This window comes from Solanum verrucosum, unplaced genomic scaffold (genome assembly GCF_900185275.1).
Source record: "Solanum verrucosum unplaced genomic scaffold, falcon-dt-bn FXZP01000102.1, whole genome shotgun sequence".
NCBI lineage: Eukaryota > Viridiplantae > Streptophyta > Magnoliopsida > Solanales > Solanaceae > Solanum > Solanum verrucosum.
The window spans coordinates 1,659,707-1,678,855 of NW_026019930.1; the positions used below are offsets into that span (position 1 = coordinate 1,659,707).

General features: G+C 30.8%; 1 protein-coding gene across 1 annotated transcript; it reads right to left on the reverse strand.

The window, feature by feature from the left end:
- Positions 1–12,767: 12,767 nt before the first annotated feature.
- On the reverse strand, positions 12,768–15,837 carry LOC125830062 (protein CHUP1, chloroplastic-like). The gene is made up of 4 exons (XM_049509286.1): positions 15,381–15,837; positions 15,186–15,256; positions 13,715–14,494; positions 12,768–13,649 (listed from the first exon to the last, which is right to left on the reverse strand). Exons 1-4 carry the CDS (start codon positions 15,520–15,522, stop codon positions 12,768–12,770), a joined length of 1,875 nt encoding a protein of 624 aa, XP_049365243.1. The 5' UTR covers positions 15,523–15,837.
- Between the last annotated feature and the right edge of the window lie 3,312 nt (positions 15,838–19,149).

The window sequence follows — 19,149 nt, forward strand, 5'->3', positions numbered from 1 at the left end:
AAGAGAGGAAAATATAGAACTTGTATTAATTATCGCAGTTTAGACTTTTAATTACATGTTTTGATTTTTGGGTGATGTATATTTCTTTGCTACAATTTTTGACAACATTAATATATAATATGCATTGTTTTACAACCAGATTTATTCTTCCCGGATTTATACCCATTGGATACTAATTTTATACATTTTATTTTTTGTCTTTGTTCTAAAATTTCAAGTTGGATACCAAGTGTATGTAAATTGGATAAAACATTAACTTGTGTTTAGATTGTCTAATTTGGTTGAAATATCAGTTACATTTTGTTTTTTTTTTCATTTTCAAGTGGGATATATGTTGGATACCAATTGAATACAACATTAACTTGTTTAGGTTGTCTAATTTGATTGAAATTTCAACCACATGTTGATTTTTCAATTTTCCAATGGGATATCAATTCAATACTTATACCAATTGAATACATTATTAACTAGTTTTATGTTGGTTATTTCACTTGAAATCTCAATTACATGTTTTTTTTTTTCAATTTTACCACTGGGACGTCAGTTGGATACCAAATGTATACCAATTTCATACTAAGATTTGATTTAATTTTTCCAGTCAATTTCAATCGCATACAAACATTACCTATTTTTTGAGTATACATTTGAAAAACACTGAATACACAAATGATTAACTAGCACACATAATAAATATGCTGAAATTATAATTCATTAACTTAAAAGACAAAATAAATCAAAACATAAGTTCGCCACAATAAAACAACCAAATAAAAATAAAAATAAATTATGTCTTTTTTTCAGAAGGGTAATTTGAACATGTCTTTCTATTGTGCTCCTCCCGACGACATGTACTGCACGTAATCTTAGACCTCTTGAATTTCACATCAGCAAACCATTTACAACTTGTGGTCTCCCTACAGTTCTTTTTGAACCAGGCGACAATAGTTTCTGCTCCGACACTTTTTTAATTGCATATTTTTCTGTTTCATCATAAATTATTGTGTCAATATTATATCATACAAAAGTACAAATAACTTTTATACATATGTTATATCAATATACAAATTTCATACCATTTTTATGCTTACAAAATTCATACAAAAGTAAAAATACATATGTTATTACAAAATACAAAAGTAAACACATATGTTATATCAATATACAAATTTCATACAATTCTTATTCACACATTTCTTACCTATTTCATGTCAAAAGTTATCAATTATTCATACTAGGATCATGCCACTAGAATACCAAAATAATTCAAACTTAGAAATGTTAATTGTCATTTCTTTAATAAATAAACACTATACCAAATTCATTACATTATTATTCTCAAAATTCATTACAATATAATGCCAAAAAAAATCCAATCAAACCAAAAATCGTACCAAAACATTATTGATTGTCATACATGCTTGGTAGTATAAGTATACAAATTTCAAAGAAAAAATGCGTCAGACAAATAATGAACAAATTCAATGTTCATACCAAAATATAACATTATGCATTTTTAAAAAAAAGGCATAATTCAAATTATTATACACAACAAAAAATCTGAAATCAGTATACAAATTTCATAAAATTATTATGCACATTTTTCATACCTATTTCATGCCAAAATTATACCTATTTCATGACATAAGTCGTCACTTTTTCACAACAGAATCATGTCACTATAATACCAAAATAATACCACTTTTAACTATTAATTGTCATTTATTAGACAAATAGTATACGAAATTCATTCAAATATAATTCTAAAATCGTACCAACATGGTATAACCAATATACCAAATTCAAATAAATTTTATGTAATTTTTTAACCAGAAACATACAAAAAAAATGAATGTTCAAACATAGATCTATACCAATTTCAAACAAATTTTATGTAATTTCAAAGTGAATATTTATACCAAAAATGCCATAATTAAAACTATTATTCACAAACAAAATTTGAATATTTTTTTCCAGAATCACTGTTCATAATTTTTTTGAACGTTTGGTTTTTATTACAATACAAATAAAAAATCGCAAAGAACGCTAACCTGAAGGATCCCATCTACCACCATGTTTTATTAATACTAATAAGACGCCGTCCATAAAATAAAGATTATTGAATAAAAACGAATATGAATTAGATGAGAGTGACAAGATTTCTGGAAAAAAATCGAAGAGAGAGAAACGTGAAAGAAAATGGATGAAATCAGAATTTTTAATTAATTTTAACAAATTAGAGTGAAATAAGGAAACTAAATATTCTTAATTAGTTTGAATTTCCTTAATTTATGCTAATTAGTAATTATCTTCAATCAATTCAAATTTAATTAACACACTTATTTCCTTTTTTTTACCTTCTTTTTTTTTCAGAAACGAATTATTTTATTTTTTTCAAAACAAATTTTTATAATTATTTTAAAAAAGCTTTTTTTTTAAGAAACTGTTACAACCTGAAATTTTTTATTGTTACAACTTGAAAGTTTAATTCTACTGCTATAACTTGAAAATATTAGTCTAATATATGTCATATATGAAATTTTTCACTTTCACAATTCAAGGTAACCGCTCAAACGTGATTCAACTATTTTTTTCCGTTTGTATATGATTTATTTTTGTTTTATTTTGAACAAAAAATTGTCCTTAGTCTTCCTATTTTCAATTTTTTTTTTCAAAAAAATGAATAATAGAGTGTCAAGAACAACTAATAAGGTTGGTTCATTAGATCGGGACAACTATGAACAATCCCAAATTTTTTGTTTACACCCTAATTGTATATAGAAATGTGTATATTTCTTTGTTATTATTTACAAATATACATAATTGTGATTGATTATTGTATATACATAACTATGTTGAAGTGTATTTATATATTTGAACATGTAAATCACATTCATTGTATATACCTATTTATAGTTTATATTGAAGAGTTTTTATATATATATTTGTATATGTAAATCATATTTTCATATACATATACAATTTATATTATATACAAATTCAAGCATCTATATACATATACAAATATTATCCGACACATATACAATTCAATTATATATATGGTCTATGATAAATTCATTGTCAGATAAACACATATACGAAATAAAATGTATAATTTTTCTCCTTTTAATGGAGCTTCTCCAATATGACGAATTCAATTATTATGGTGTTATTATTGTAGTAGAAGTCATTTTAGGCAAAATAATAATAATATGTTAGCATGAATAGTCAGATTTATTATTATTTCTGTTATCACTACAAGAAAACTGTGAATTACATGGGAATTTTCTTGGAAATTAGTATGAAAATTTGCAGGAAAATAAGTTTTCTGCGAATTTTCATACTAATCTCCAGAAAAATCCCCATGTAATTCACAGTTTTCTTGTAGTGTACCATATTTAGCGCTCATGTATTCATTAATTAAAAGTGGACAATTTGTACAGATTTTTAATAAATAAATTGAGATATACTAGTACAAGTTTCTATAACAACGTAAACTATAGCTATGAAGCGTAATTAGATAAAATATAGCTATGGAGCATTATTTAGTTAAATTTGTTTGTCATTTATGAAATTTTTAAATATTTTATTAATTCAAGAGCTATATTCACATTTCACGTAACTTTTAAAATAAGGACAAAATCTAAATGGTTACCTAAAAAGGGACATTTTTGCAAATCGTTGTAGGTTTTATACTTGAAACAACTCCCATTGGTCACTTTTGGGTGTTATGCCGTAGTTTTACTAACCTTTAGAAAAATCGCTTTTTGAAATGTTCTAAGTATAAAACAAAAAAATACTTAGAAAAGAGTCGCCACTTAATTTTTTAAAGAAATTAAGAAAACTTATAATTTTCAAAGATTTAAACAGAAAAAATCATTTGAAAATATCAAAGAGGGTTCGGGGTTCAATTTACACTTCGAGAAGGGTTTAAGCATTCGAAGTGTCCGCTAACATGCGGTTGACCTGCGACTTGACTAAAATATATTTTTGACTATTTTTAGGAAAAATGATTTAACATAAAAAAATAATAATTTAATATTTGATTAACTTTGAGAAAATAATTAAATAAATGACACATTTTCTATTATTTTATTTTTTAGAGAAAGGGATCCAAAATGGAACATCTGAATTAGGGGCAAGTAATTAAAATTTTAACAAAACTAGATTAGTTTTTATTTGAATCATTTTTAAAAATAATAATTTAAACCAATTTGGTTGATTAGATTATGAAAACTATTTTAATTTAATTGAAGGATTAAATGAAAAGTTTTGACTACATATATTCAAAATAAGTATAAGACTTTATAAAAATTGAATTATATAAAAATATACTAACATAAAGAATATAGTTCATCTTTTGGGAAATTTAATTAGGTTATTACGAATCAAATAAAGGGATAAAATTAATACAGATAATAATAAGAGTAAAATAAGAAAGTGAGAGTGTGGGCCTTTTTGCACAAATTTCCAGATTTGGTGGGCCTTCTGGCCCATTTTCGCTTGGACCTGTCATGCAAAAGATGGGCTTTGGCCCATTTTTACCCCCCGAAAATCAGCATATACAATGAGTGTATATTTATGTATACAGGCTGTATTTTAGCCGATTTTCTGTATCTTAGGCTGTATACCGAATGTATGCAGCCCACTTCAACTTGCAGCACCTGTATTTCGATTTTTGGACCTATATATCAATATTCTCCATGTATACCAGTGTATACTGCTGTATATGACAGATATACAGCCCATTTTCGGACTTTCCGGGGCGTGTTTCAGCTTCTCTTTCACTGGAAATATGAGGATGACTCGGAACGACACAAGGATATGCAAGAGTGAAGTCCAGAACGAACTCAGATTGGTATCACATGCAAAGATAACAAAATGAAAGATTAGCACTTGTATTTGTGAAATAACAACTCTTCGTGACAAATAAGATTAAGGATTAGGACATGGATTAGGCCACTGTTAGTGAATAAAGGGAGTAGTGAAATGCTAAGATAAACATTCTAATCAACCAAAGAGTCATAAAGTAATAGATCAGAATGTCTAAATCGGATAAACATGAGATAACCCATTTTAGTTAAAACGGATAAAATTTTCACGAATGAGCCATCCAAGACAACTAAATTTATTTAAGGTTCCCGGACATGGTTCATCAAGGGCACACTGATGCAGAGGAAAAGTACCATAAGTTTTGACTCCAAATAACAATATATATCAATCCAATGCATGCACTAGTTAAAGAAGCTTGAAAGAATATAAAATCACATGGTAATTTGAAATCTAAGTTAAACAAAAGCCTTCTTGAAAGCATAATTCATGTGATGAAGTAACCAAATTATTATTGTCTTAGTGATAGACACTATTGCCAAGACATTCATATATATATATATTCTCTCCATTTTCTCCATTTTTTTATTTTTTCATTTGTTAAAAGGAATAAGGAAAAACATTTTTTCCTTCTGTAATATTAGCACAAAAAAATGCGTGAAAACTATTTGATAGAACAAATGACCATACATTAAGGTATAAAATATACACGGCAAATGTTGAAGCCTAACCAACCAAATGCTATCGTACTACTAGGTGAAGGAATGAGCTGAATATTTAAACTTCATTGCAATATGCATAAAGAGAAGCTAAAAGAACTCCATTACTGACTACTAAGTATATACCTTTACACATAATTCTAAGTTAAAACACAATAAATCGAGTAAATAACAACAAAATAAATCAAGTAAATAACAAGAAGGAAAGGAGAATAAATTACCTTTTTTCGGGCAGCATCCTGAGACGAGAACGAGCTAGCTACGAGGAGGTTCCACCAACACGCCTAAGAAGTACTGAATCGGCCAAACTATCTCTTATTTTTTAGATGAATTTTCTTAGTTTCAATCCCTCTCTACTCTTAAGACCTTTTCCCCCACTTTTTCCAACTCTATTTTTCTCCCACTCTATTTCTTCTCCCTTTAATAGTGATCAAAAGAGATGAATATATAGATGGAGATTAGGGGGAAACGGGTATAATTTTGAATTTTAAAATTCGAATTTCTTTCCCTTTTTTTTTCGAGGCAATAGTGAAAGGGATGGGAAAATTCTGAAAAGGGGGATGGGCCGACTGCTGCAGGGTCTGGACGATTTCACGGATTTCTCGCCGGATTTGCTGGAATTTTCGCGTGAAGAAGAAGCACGCGCAGGGGTCGTTTGGTACTGCTCTTGTCGTTTTGGGTTTCTTTCCGTGAAGAAGAACGTTCAGGGGTCAAGTCGGTTTGGTATTGCTACTGTTATACGTATGTATGGTATTGTTGTTATATGTATTATATTGTTGTGGGCTTGGGTTTATGGGTATGGTTGGGCTTATTAGAAAGCTGAAATGGAATTGAATTGGGTATTTATTTGATAGGCTGGGAAATTGTTGGGAATTGAAAAAGAGCAACTTTCACATATAGCAACACAAAATTCATATTTATATGCTATAGCAAAGTTTGCATAATTGCGTTCCATAGCAAACATAAATATGTATATTTCGCTATACATATACAAAAGCAAGCAGTTGTATTATCTGTTTTGGTATACATATACAAAAAGATCAATTGTATAAAGTGAGAGAAGCGAGTGAGCGAGCGAGATCTGGGGAACAAAAATATATGTATATATACAATTTTCACTTATTTTATACATTTGCGTTTTTGTATAAAGTGAGAGAGGCGAGTGACAGAGCGAGATCTGGGAGAGGGGAGAGAGGGAAACAAAAATATATGTATATATACAATTTTCTCTCGCTTTATACAAACACAAATACATTTTATACAATTTGCATTTTTTTGTATAAAGTGAGAGAGGCGAGGGAGAGAGCAAGATCTGGGAGAGTGACGAGCGAGATCTGGGAGAGGGGAACGAAATATATGTATATATACAATTTTCTCTCGCTTTATACAAACACAAAGACACTTTATACACTTGCGTCTGTATAAAAAACGAGAGAGGCGAGGGAGAGAACGAGATTGGCGAGCGAGATTCACCAGGAGAGAGGTGAAATAGCAACAGTTTGCTATGAGGTACAATTAAATCAAACTATATTTATAGCATTTAATTTAAATTAATAGTTTGCTATTATATACAATTTTATGATTGAAAAATGAGCTGATGGGTTTTAAAAGTGGGCATGATTGAAAATTGTGTTTGGAATTGTTTAGTGGGCTGAGATTTGAGTCTGGAAATTGGATGGAAATGGGTTTTGAAAAGTAATTCAAGAATGTGGTCTTAAGAATATAACCACGTAAATTGCAATTTCGACCAGGTTGAGGCAATTGGTTGAATTCGGCCAAAATTAAAATAAGATGAATTAATATAATTAGTTAACAAGCTTCTTAATTTTAACAAAACAAATTAATAAACTTAATTATAAACTAACTAGTTAAAAAATATAAAATATTACTTAAACCAAACTAATTGGCACGATATTTAAGTAAAACTAATATACTTATTTTTTGAGACGATTTTTGAATATTCATGAAATATACTAATTATTTACATAATTATGTAAAACATATATATTATTTAAAAAATTATAAAAAGTGACGAAACTATTTAAAATAACTTGCAAACTATATTTATTTTATTTTTATTTTTTGAATTTTTTATAAAACTAATTATTTTAAATTGTTTGAAATTGAAGAAGCTTGATGATTAATTTATATTGTGGAGGGCCAAAATTGGGTGTCAAGGGTTCGATAATTAAAAATAGTTATGGTTATGGAATTTCAAATTTCTAGAGTCTGCTTCTCTTCTTCCAAGAAAGTAGTAAGCAAACAGCTCGGAAACTCCCACAATAGCCGTGAGAATGCCAACAACCCTGTGAATAGGACTTTCGGAGTCTGTGGAGAAGTAATTAAGTCAATATGTGTCTTTCGTTTACGTGTTCATCACTTTTAGTCTAACATTCATGGCTCATCACTATAACAAATAAATGAGTTAATGGTAATTATTTAACGGTAATAATATAATTATTGATATATTATATTTAGTGGCATTAATTATAAATATGGATTCTTTAGTGTATCCAAATAGAAAGTAAATTCTTCCGTGATGTAAGGTGGTGAATTATTCGTTATACACAAATATTATTGGAGATATAAGTCAATGATACACCTTCCTTGTCATCTGAAAACGAATTTTGGATGGTAAGACGTATTCTTAATCACTTACGGCTTGTTTGGATGGTAATTATGTAATGTGTTAGCTTGTATAGTCTTGATAAATATAACTTGAATATGTAGATTGTTTGGTTTTCTATCGTTGTATATATAATGTCACACAAAAACTGCATAAATTATAAACTTACAAGTTACAATATTACAAAGGAAAAATATAGTATACGGCCTACGCGGCAAAATTATTATTAAAAAAAAAAATAGGATAACTGATAAGGTAGAATTACTAAATAATATGAAAAAGATGAGTAGTGGCTTACTATCTCACTCTCTTAGGATGAGATGGTGTGGCGATATGTGTGTATAGACTTTCAAATAAGCAAGTTCAGATGTAATTAAAACTACTAATAGTTTAGTGTGGAATATAAAGAAAACACGTCAAATTTAAAATGATTTTATATTATTATATAACAATAAATTTTAACAATTCCATACAACAATATTTAAGCAAACAATTAAACCAACACTAATATTTAGACAAATAATACGATGTATGCCATAGGTAACAACCAACTAGAACAAGAGCCCGTTTGGCTTAGCTTTAAAAAAGTAGTTTTAAAATATCAAACTTTTTAAACTTTCAAGTTAAAAAATAATTAAGTTTTAACTTTTTTAAGGTCATTTAAACTTATTTCAAGTTATTTTTAATTTTGTCAAACACTCTCAACTTATAAATCAATCCAAACAGATTCTAATTATGTTTGATCATTTTCAGTTCCCAAAACTAAAGCCTAATAACCGAAAAAGGGAAAAAAGACATTGACTTGGAAGGAGAACAAAGAAAAGGGTAGCAATTAACAAATCGAATTTGTTAAATAATTAAATAAACGATGAAGTCATACCATCTTATCAAATAGACCACGAAAACTACGTTCCCGTGGTTTATTTAACAACTTAAAAGTTAAATGTATTTGATTATCAATCGAGTCAATCCAATTAATAAAAATATATTAGGTATATTTTTTGGATTAGAAGTACCAAATATAAACACAGTAAACTGCCTGACGTGTAAGACACACCAGTTAGAAAATATTATTGGTCGTAGTCAATAAATTGACAAAAATAAATTGCATGGAAGTTCCCGATTGTTGATTTAGTATTTTATAGAATTGTTATAGTTGTGCTTAAATAGACCTTGGACTCGGTGGCGGACTTAATTTTTTTAAGTAGTTCATTTGAATTCATAACTTTTAACATAAAATATAAATATATATATACAATATGCAAAAATCAACTAAAAGATCAATAACTATAGACATGAACCCGAAATATTAACACCTCAATGAATTTAATATCGAGAATCTTAAAATTTTTAATCAATTAAAATTAAAGTTTAGGTCCGCCTCTGCTGGAACTAGGTAGTTCCCTTGATTAGATGACTTGACAAAATGTTTTCTTCATTATTAAATTACTTGAGAATTTCCCTTTGTTTCTACCCCTTTTTTACTCCCTCAAAGTCAATTGACTTGCTTGCTTTAGTATTTGTGTACACACGGTCAAAATTCATATAAATACTTCCAAAAGCATTGAGCTTGAAACACAAATTCTAAAATTAAAGCTTTTAAAATTATTACTACTTTTTCGTATAGAAATTAAGGTTTGTAATATAATATGGCAGCACTACTCTCCAACAACTCTATAAGATCCATTGTGATTACACTTATGATCTATGCTATTTTCTTAGCTCCCTTGCTACTATGGTCATGCGATGCATCTCGAGGTATCATAATTTATGTGACATAATATGAATTCATGAATCTAAGCAGATAATATTAGATACATACATTTAAATTTTAGATTCATCTTTGAAGTTAGTTCACATATGTGTTTTTTTTCTGTATGCAGAACTCGCGTCAATCAAGTTTCCACCACCTGTTGCATGTCTTCATGATTGTGTGGGGTGTTGTGAACCTCCACCCCCAGGTACTTGTTGTACCCGCTGTGGTTGTTGAAGTTTCTCTTCTCTACAAGTCAGAATTGAACAAGTTTGATCAGCAATTGGTGCGACTTTGATTAATTATACGTACATGTTATTCAATAAAGAAGGAACTTATTAGTTTCTTTAGGTTGATTATAGGAGTATTATTATGTGTACATTGTGGGAAACAATGTGTTTGTAACGTTTTGTAATTCAAGTTGATAAATTACGACAAGGAAAGCCTGAAGTTTTATCTATGTGCGGAGTGATGGTCCAATTTAATTTACCGTACGAATTATTTACGTAGAGACAAATTAATGTGTCGATTTTATAGCAAATAAAGGACATAAACATAATGAAAATTTGATAATCCGGAGAAATACGTTCAAGAGTATGGAGTTTCCTCTCCGGACATATCAAAGTGGTATTGTTTTGTTTTTAAAGATTGTAATTTGTAAACCTTTTTTAATCTGTTCAGTGCACAAAAAGAAAAAAGAAAAAAAAAACAGAGTTTAAGAAAAGGGCGAAATGGTCTCCTTGACGTGTTTTTCTGATTTATTTGGCAAAAAGGTGGAAAAGAGGAGACTAAAATTAACATATGCAATATGAAATTATGGTATAAAATTAAAATTTTGTTTGAAAATGTAATACGAAATTATGATACTTCTGTGTTTCTCATAAAAATGAAAACCCCACAACTGCAGGTTATTGTGAAAGCTGTCAAAAATTTCTCAATTACTTTAAAATCTTATCAAATGAGCAAAATAAAAGTCATAAATAAGATATCAGAATAAGACACTACATTGATAAATCACATGTTTTAATGTTCTTTTTTATGAATAAATGTTTGTAATTGCAAATTTCCAAATACACATAATTTTATAAAGATCCATTAGTCAACACTCAACAGTAATAGTAACTAGTTATTTTTTAATATAACTACTTCACATGATATAAACAATCTCTTTACACTGACTTTGAAATATAAAATTATAATTTTATATCACATATCCAAATTTTGACTTAAAATCATAATTTCTAATTATAATATGGAATCGCATCTCCAAACTGAGGCTTTAAACGTGGCAGCTAGCGTGACGAAAAATTAAAGGACATACAAAGTCATTTGACTAAGATAAGATAATGATATGAAATGAACTGTTCTGTATCATCCTATTTATTTGAGTAAATTTCTTGAAGTTGAATTAAAACATTGAGTCATATGTCATCTGAGATTTAACTAACTAATCATCAAAGTCTTTCGACTAAAATAAGAATATAAACTATTCCTCATATCCATCCTATTTAATTAAACTTCCTCAAGTTGAATCAAAATCAACATTGCGTATGCAGAATAAATAAATTCCAATGCATTAGTTTAGTTTTAGAGCATGTGCACTCAATTAAATATTTTTTCTTTCATATCTTTCATATTCTCTAAGCTTATTGATAAGTAAGGGATATTCATGGTACATCACATTGAATAAACAAATCTGCCCAAATAACAAATTTGGTATTTGGGCATTCGAAGAGGCAGTAATGTAGACTAGACAAGTTGAGTATGAGAAGCAATAATTTTATAATTAAGATGATGATTGTAGCTTCCTTGTAAACATGTCTAAGAATCTTAAAAAGTTAAGCACGGATAACTCCTCATCAATATTTGTTAAATTTTATCACAAGAATACAAATAAGTTGAGTCGGCTGTATGAATCCTTAAATCCACGTTAGTGAGAATTGACACATACAGAAAATATTACAAGGACAGCCATAGACCATAGGTAAGAAGATACTTAGCACCAAGTTGCATTAATGATTCCTGCAAACTGAAATTGACTTAGCAACGCATTTGAATCAGAAAATGTTACGGGGGTTGGCTCCTTATCATCCACATGAAAGAAGAATCAATTTTGCCATGAAGTCATAATTAAGAGTATCAAACGCTCATTAAAATAGTACTATCTACTTTGACAATGAAGATGCATTCATGTCAAGAGGTCAATGTGTTCGTAGGGAAGGAAAATATTTTCTTGAAAAGCATTATCATAAAAGCATCTATATATAATTTTGACAAATACTACGAGAGGTGGAATTGGAGTGGTGGGAATGAGGTTATTGAGGGTTAGACTGAAGATGAGGTATGTTGGAAAATAGGGAGGACATAATCAAATATAGAATGCCCCTTGCGAAACTTGTTTTCGCTACTACATGAAAATCATTTTCCTCATTTTTAATGAACTTGTTTTCCAAGGAAAAAATATTTCCTAAAAGTTTTGACCAACCAAACATGAGAAAATGTTTTCCTCCGTACCGAACACTCCCCTGAAAAAACAGCAACTAAAGCTACAAAGAAAATCATCTCAAACAAAGAAGCTACATAGAAAATCAAACATTGATATCTAATGTTACACACATGTATGTGTACTCTTTTCTTCTGTTTCCTTTTGCTAATAAAAAAATTCTCAGTATATATAACTTCCATGGAAGAAGCTGCACTAGTTTTAATATTTGTAGGACTACATACAGTAAACAACTGTATAACATGTTGCTATGATTTGATTCCCATCATGAAGGATCAAACAACTATAGAACCTAGGCTACCTCTAATGATGTAGAGGGGCAAAAAAAACTAGTAGAAGTTAGAAGAAACTAACTGATGCTGATCTCTTGCGAACTGGTTCTTTAGAGCGAGATCCTTTCAAAACTTCTGCATATTTCGCCAACTCAGATTTATGAACATTTTCTTGGTCATGGTTATTTCCTTTTTCTTGAGGTGATTCAGCGAGACGTTTTGACATATAATCTAAAGAGCCCACATCACTGTATCTCCTTGTACGTGTCGGATAGTTTCTGCTTTCTCCTTTATTGGTTGTAGCGCCTTGATCAAATGAATGGAAATCTATAAATTGTTTGGATGAACCTGGAGATGGTGTTCTTGATCTGCTCCGGGGCGTAATAGCTCCGGTATCTACGACAGACATATCTGAACAGTACCCAGAAGAACAATAAGAGCATCTTGCTGCATTCTCTTCAGTGCTGTGAACCAATTCTGAATGATTATGATGATGGTCCTTTCCCCGTATCAGTCTCATAAGCTTACGAAAGATTTTGCTTTTGTTTGAAGTGTCAGTCTTATGGGACGAAGAATTAGCAATAGAAGTACCATCAAACTCACCCGAATTCATAAGATGTGGTTCTTGGGAGGATAACTGGTCAGAATCAAGATCCAAAACATGGATTCCCCCGTCCCCTTGGTCTTCTTTAGCTGCATATTCAACAACTAGTTGCTTGGCTTTATTCCTAGAGTTGGGGCTTAACGTTTTACTGAGATCCCTTGCAGTTGTTTCGCCTAGGGCAGGCTGATAGTTCCTCAGCTCATACCGCAGGCAAGCATTTATCCATTTAAGATAGGCTACTTCGTCATCATCACTGTAGCGACCTTCTTGAATGTGATCAACTTTCTTTACTAATTCTTCATTTTGCTTTCTCAGCTGTAGACTTTCTTCTTTCAGTGCTTCTGCCTGTGTCAGAACAAAGGTCAACAAAAACACATGAAATAAACAAAGTTGATGAATAAAAGACTTACCAATACATTCTCTTCCAGAGCAGAAATGGCAAAGAGCTGAAGATATTCCAGTCTATCAGCTACTGTCGAGTTTTCCGCTCTTAAGCTTTGGTTAGATTTCCTCAACTCATCAGCCTCGATCTCCAAGTCCTTCAGCTTTTGGAGCTCCAACTGAACATCCGATTCAGCTTGAACAGGATTCTTCTCCTCATTCTGCAGCTTCGAAACTCCTTCATTAAGGGATAAAATCTGTTCCTTATTATGATCAGCTTCCAACCTGAGCTTCTTTTTCAGCTGCTTTATTTTCAAATTCGCAGCTTCAAGGTCTGGGACAACCTTTGCAGAATCAGCCACTTGAGCCTCTAATTTCATAATCTCTGCTTTCAAAGACTCGATCTTTAGACCCAAATGCCTGTCCTCCAAATTGTGTATCTTTACACGATTTTGAAGCTCCATGATGGCCTTTTCTTGCTCCTTGCTGCCATAATACTCGAGCAGTTGGATCTCATGAGTCCTCTCCCTTTCTTTAAGAGTTTTAACAATATTCTTCAGGTTCTTAATCTCTTGCTCATGGTCCTCCCTTCCGACAATCTTGCATTCCTTGGGTGAATCTGCACCCTGTAGTGGTGTTTTAACATCCTCACATGCTGAAAAACTAGCCTTTGGAGGCGAACCGAATTCCTTTACAAGTTCATTGATCTCCGGCAGAAGAAGCCCATCTTTGTCTCCACCAGACCTACAATTTGTAGATGGGTTTCGTATAGAACTCCCAATAATGATTTTTGGTATGGAAACATCCTCCTGCAATAGAAAAGAAGTAATTAGCTCACAAGTAGGACAACCGATGTTAATTGGGAAGCATTCAAGACAACTTCAATTCACAAGTATGCGCTTTATTTTTCCGAGTTCTCCAAAAGTAAACTATATTAAGCACATCCAAAGCAGAATTAAAACGAAAACAAACAGAAATAATCATCCTTGTGAGCAATTAAACAATTCAAAGTTACAGAACTACATGAGCGCTGCAGTCACTGCTGTTTTCTTCCACCGTAGATTAAAAAAAAGTGAAAATCAGATGAAACTAGATAGCAGGAGTTATACTGCAATGACCCATCACAACTCAGACAAAAATCATAATGGTTGAAATAACTTATAAGAAGCTCTACCACCACCACCAACAACAACATACCCAACGTCATCTCACAAAGTGTGCTCTGGGGAGGATAGAGTGTACACAAACCTTACCCATACCTCCGAGGTGAAGAGGCTGTTTCCGAAATATATAGGAAGCTCAACCAACTTTAATTAATCATTACCAACTAGTCTCTAATTTAAGTCCTATCAAAGCAATCTATTACCAACTAAATATATATAATCAGAGAGTTGTTCTTTCAATTCCAACAACATTTTAGCTTAAAACCTAAAAAATAGGTAAGAAGTAAGAACCAAAAACATCAAAATAAGAATCATAGGTCTTATCAAACGAACTTACATATTTCCATGGAAACTCTGAAACTGAATTCCCCGAGGCAGGGTTTGTCTGATCATCATTTTGCAGCTCACCTGTTTTAAAATCAAACCAAAGAAAAAAAAGAGGGAAATAAGTCCAACTTAAAAAAAAGAGGAAGAGGAAAACATAGCAACAAAAAGGTGTGATTTTTTATGGTTATGAAGTTGAGGGGTTAACCTGAATTGGATGAAGAAGAGGAGTTAGAGGGTTTGATTCTTTTAGTTCTGAAAAAAGTAAAGAGAATTCCACCAAGTGATATAGCTAAAGCAACACCAAATTTCAAGATTACAGGTCTTATATCCCTCTTTTCTCTCACCATTCCTCTGCTAACAGTAAATGCAAAAATCAATCATCTTAGAAATTTCACAGGTTTCCCTCTTCCTCATCAGCCATTTAAAAACCCCAAATCACAAAAGAGAGTAAGCAAGATCCCTTTGTTAAAGAGTTGAATTTTGGACCTTTCTAAAAGGAGAGGGAATTTTCAAATTAGTACTGTACAAGTTTTTTGGGCATCTAAGTTTGGAGAATCAAACTTGAATTGAGAAAGAATCAACCGAGAAAACGTAATTTTGATGTGGATTTGTTCTGTTACAGTCCAGTTTGTGTTTGTCTGACTCAACACACGCAACTGCAAATGGACAACTTTCAACTATTATTATTCTATTCTCTATTTTGCTGTTTTAGTATTAGTAGAAGAAACATGTGTAGCCTACCACAACAGCTCTTACTTCCGATGGAGTGGTAAATACTCTCTGTTTAAAATAATAGATAGTGATAAAGTCATCTTATTTGAAGGAGCATTGATAGAGTCGGTCTTTCTTTAGAAAAATATAAAATATGAAGAAGTAAATAAGCTAAAAAGTTGAAGGGGCACAACACTATTATATATACCTAAAAATAATTTGAATTATATATAAACAACGTAATTTACACATGGAATTGGGTTCGAACGAATTTCCAAAACTCTTACTAGCTCTATCTAAGAGATGTCACTTGATACCCTCTTACAAAAAATCAAACAATTTATCTAGATCAAAATTTTATTATATGTTGATTTTCCTTATTTTTATGTGTTTTTATTTTTTTTCAACGCAAATTAGGATTACTCAAAAAACAGACATATGTACTGTAATATGCCAATGAGGCAATGAAATAGAACCAACCTAGTCCCGGTTCGTCGGTAGTTGTCTTTTGTCAGGTGGAATGCAAGTTGCATTAGACCATAGAATTCTTGGCCTTTATGCATTTAATTGATTTTCATATATGCTCGAAATTACTATATTGTTACTACGTGCCTTATATTTCCATCACAATTTGGCTCTAACTCTATATAATTCGAGTTCATGAATAGGGAGGGAGATTAGATGTTTTAATTTGATTCAACAAATGAATATTTTTAAAAATAATTTATATTTTCTTGTTTTAATTTGTTTGTCTTATTTTCTTTTTAGTCTTTTTTTTTTTTGACAATCTTTAAGTTTAGTTTTTCATGTGACATGATAAAACACAAGACAAAAAAACTCTTTGATGCATTCTACACATTTTCCATATAAAACCACAAGATGGAATAATAAAAATAATTTTCATAAATTTTGTACTAAATCAAAGTTAGACAAATAAATTATTGTAATTTGTAAATATTTAGGAGGAAAAAGGTGAAATAAGGGAAGGTCAGTTAGTGGAACTGTTCATTATTATATGTAGCAATTATCTATCTGTGTCGATTCCTCTTATTTATATACTTGTTTGTTCTAATTTATATGATCCTTTTTTTAGTTTGTTCATTTTCTTATTTTATCCTTACTAATGGGACCTACTTAAGCAAAAAAATCAACAAAATCTAAGTACTGAAGTTATTTTAACAAAAGCAATTTGGAAAACCTAAGTTTCTCTAATTTCTTAAATGCTATGACTAATCAAATGGTATCACATACATTAGAACGGAGAGCCTATTATTCCGATTTTAGAAAGTTTTGCAAATATAGCTTTGACTCTATTTCCAATAGATAAATTTTGCTTGTTTTTATTATCATTGCCATTGTATCTATGTTGTTAAATTATTTATTATGCTTATTAAATTGACTAATTTGGCCTTGATTATCCGATTGTTCATGAGTTTTCTCAGTCAGTCACAGCTTGTTAATACTATCTTCATTTGATCTATGTTTTTTATTTTGGTTTCCCACTCGGTGTCCAGAGCCCACGTTAGAGTTCCGACTAAATTCGAATCGCACACTGCAGGGCCTATTCGGGGGTGGCGCTCCCAACAAAATTTTCTCCATACCTAGGGCTCGAACTCGAGACCTCTAGTTAAGGGTGAAACACTCTCACCAGTGCACCACAACCCATGTTGATCAGTTGATCTATGTTATTTAATTGTTCATAAATTTTGTCAAATTAAGAAATCATTTATACTTAACTTTATGTATGTTAGAATTTTGAATACAATAAATCTTACATAGAAACATTACACAAAGCATACCTAAAGCATGAGATTTATCGAAGACAAAATCGGAAACGTTAGTTCTTCTGATTCTGACATTGCTTTACCATAGCCGTCAACAACAAAAGATATGTGAAGAATATGGTATAACCCTAATGGGCAAGGAATAATTATTTTATAGAAGCTGTAACTTAATTTGGTACGTTTATCTAGTACTCAATTTGCCAGATGAAACTATTCTTCATCAAATATTAGAAAACATACCTAAAGCATGAGATTTTATCGGAGACAAGATCGGAAACGTTAGTTCTTCTGGTTCTGACATTGCTTTACCACAACCATCAACAACAAAAGATATGTGAAGAATATGGTATAACCCTAATGGGTGAGGAATAATTAATTTATAGAAGCTGTAACTTAATTTGGTACGTTTATCTAGTACTCAATTTGTCAGATGAAACTATTCTTCATCAAATATTAGTTATGGGCTTTACATTTATTTGGCCAAATATAATGATAATAGAGTAAATTTTAGGTTTAACAAACATAAAAATCATATTTGTATGATATACATATAAATTGCATAATTGCGCTATTAATCTGTATTTCAGTATACATATACATGAAAATATGTATTTGTATATTTCGGTATACATATACATAAAAATCTGTATATGTATATGTAATTGTATTTTGTATATATATTTTTTTGTTGTGATTTTCAGTCGTATATGTATATGTGTATTATATGTATTTAAAATAAAAATCTGTATATGTCACTACCCGAGCCTACACCTTGGGTGGGACTGCACTCAAGAACCATTGTTGGCCCCAAGCGAACCCTTGGCCTGACTTACTTACTCAGAGGAAGACTTAAACATCAGAAATACCTCAATAAGGAACTTATGAAATACTTAAAATGTCTTTAAAGGAAATATTCAAACTAGCCAATAAGGCTATTCAGGTCTCATAGCAAAACATCTGAAATACAAAGTTAAAGGACTCATAACTAACTGTTTGACTGTCTATGAAGCCTCTAAAATAAAGAGGGATATCGGGACAAGACCCACGACATCCTAATAAATTAAATACTAAAAAAAATGATAAAGAAGAGTCCTCCGGATAGCAAGGAGGCTCACCAACTGACTCTGAGTGCTCAACTGGATCAACGAGGCGCTGGATGATGATCCTGGTTACCTGTGTCTGCTTCATTAAAAGAAGCAGGCTAAATGACATCAGTACATTGAATGTACGAGTATGTGAGGGGAATACTAAACATAACATAAGCTTGAAAGGAATCTAAAAGAAGCACTTACCTTGGCTTTACTCAACTCATGAATAACTTAACTCAATATAAAGCAACAACACATGCAATATATGGAAAGCTTTTAAAACAATAGAAAGCAACTCAGTTTGTTAAAGAAATGCGATAACAACTCAACTTACTCGTATAAGTGATGATATAACGTCTTGTCCACGCTGCCAGAACTGTCTTGTCACGCC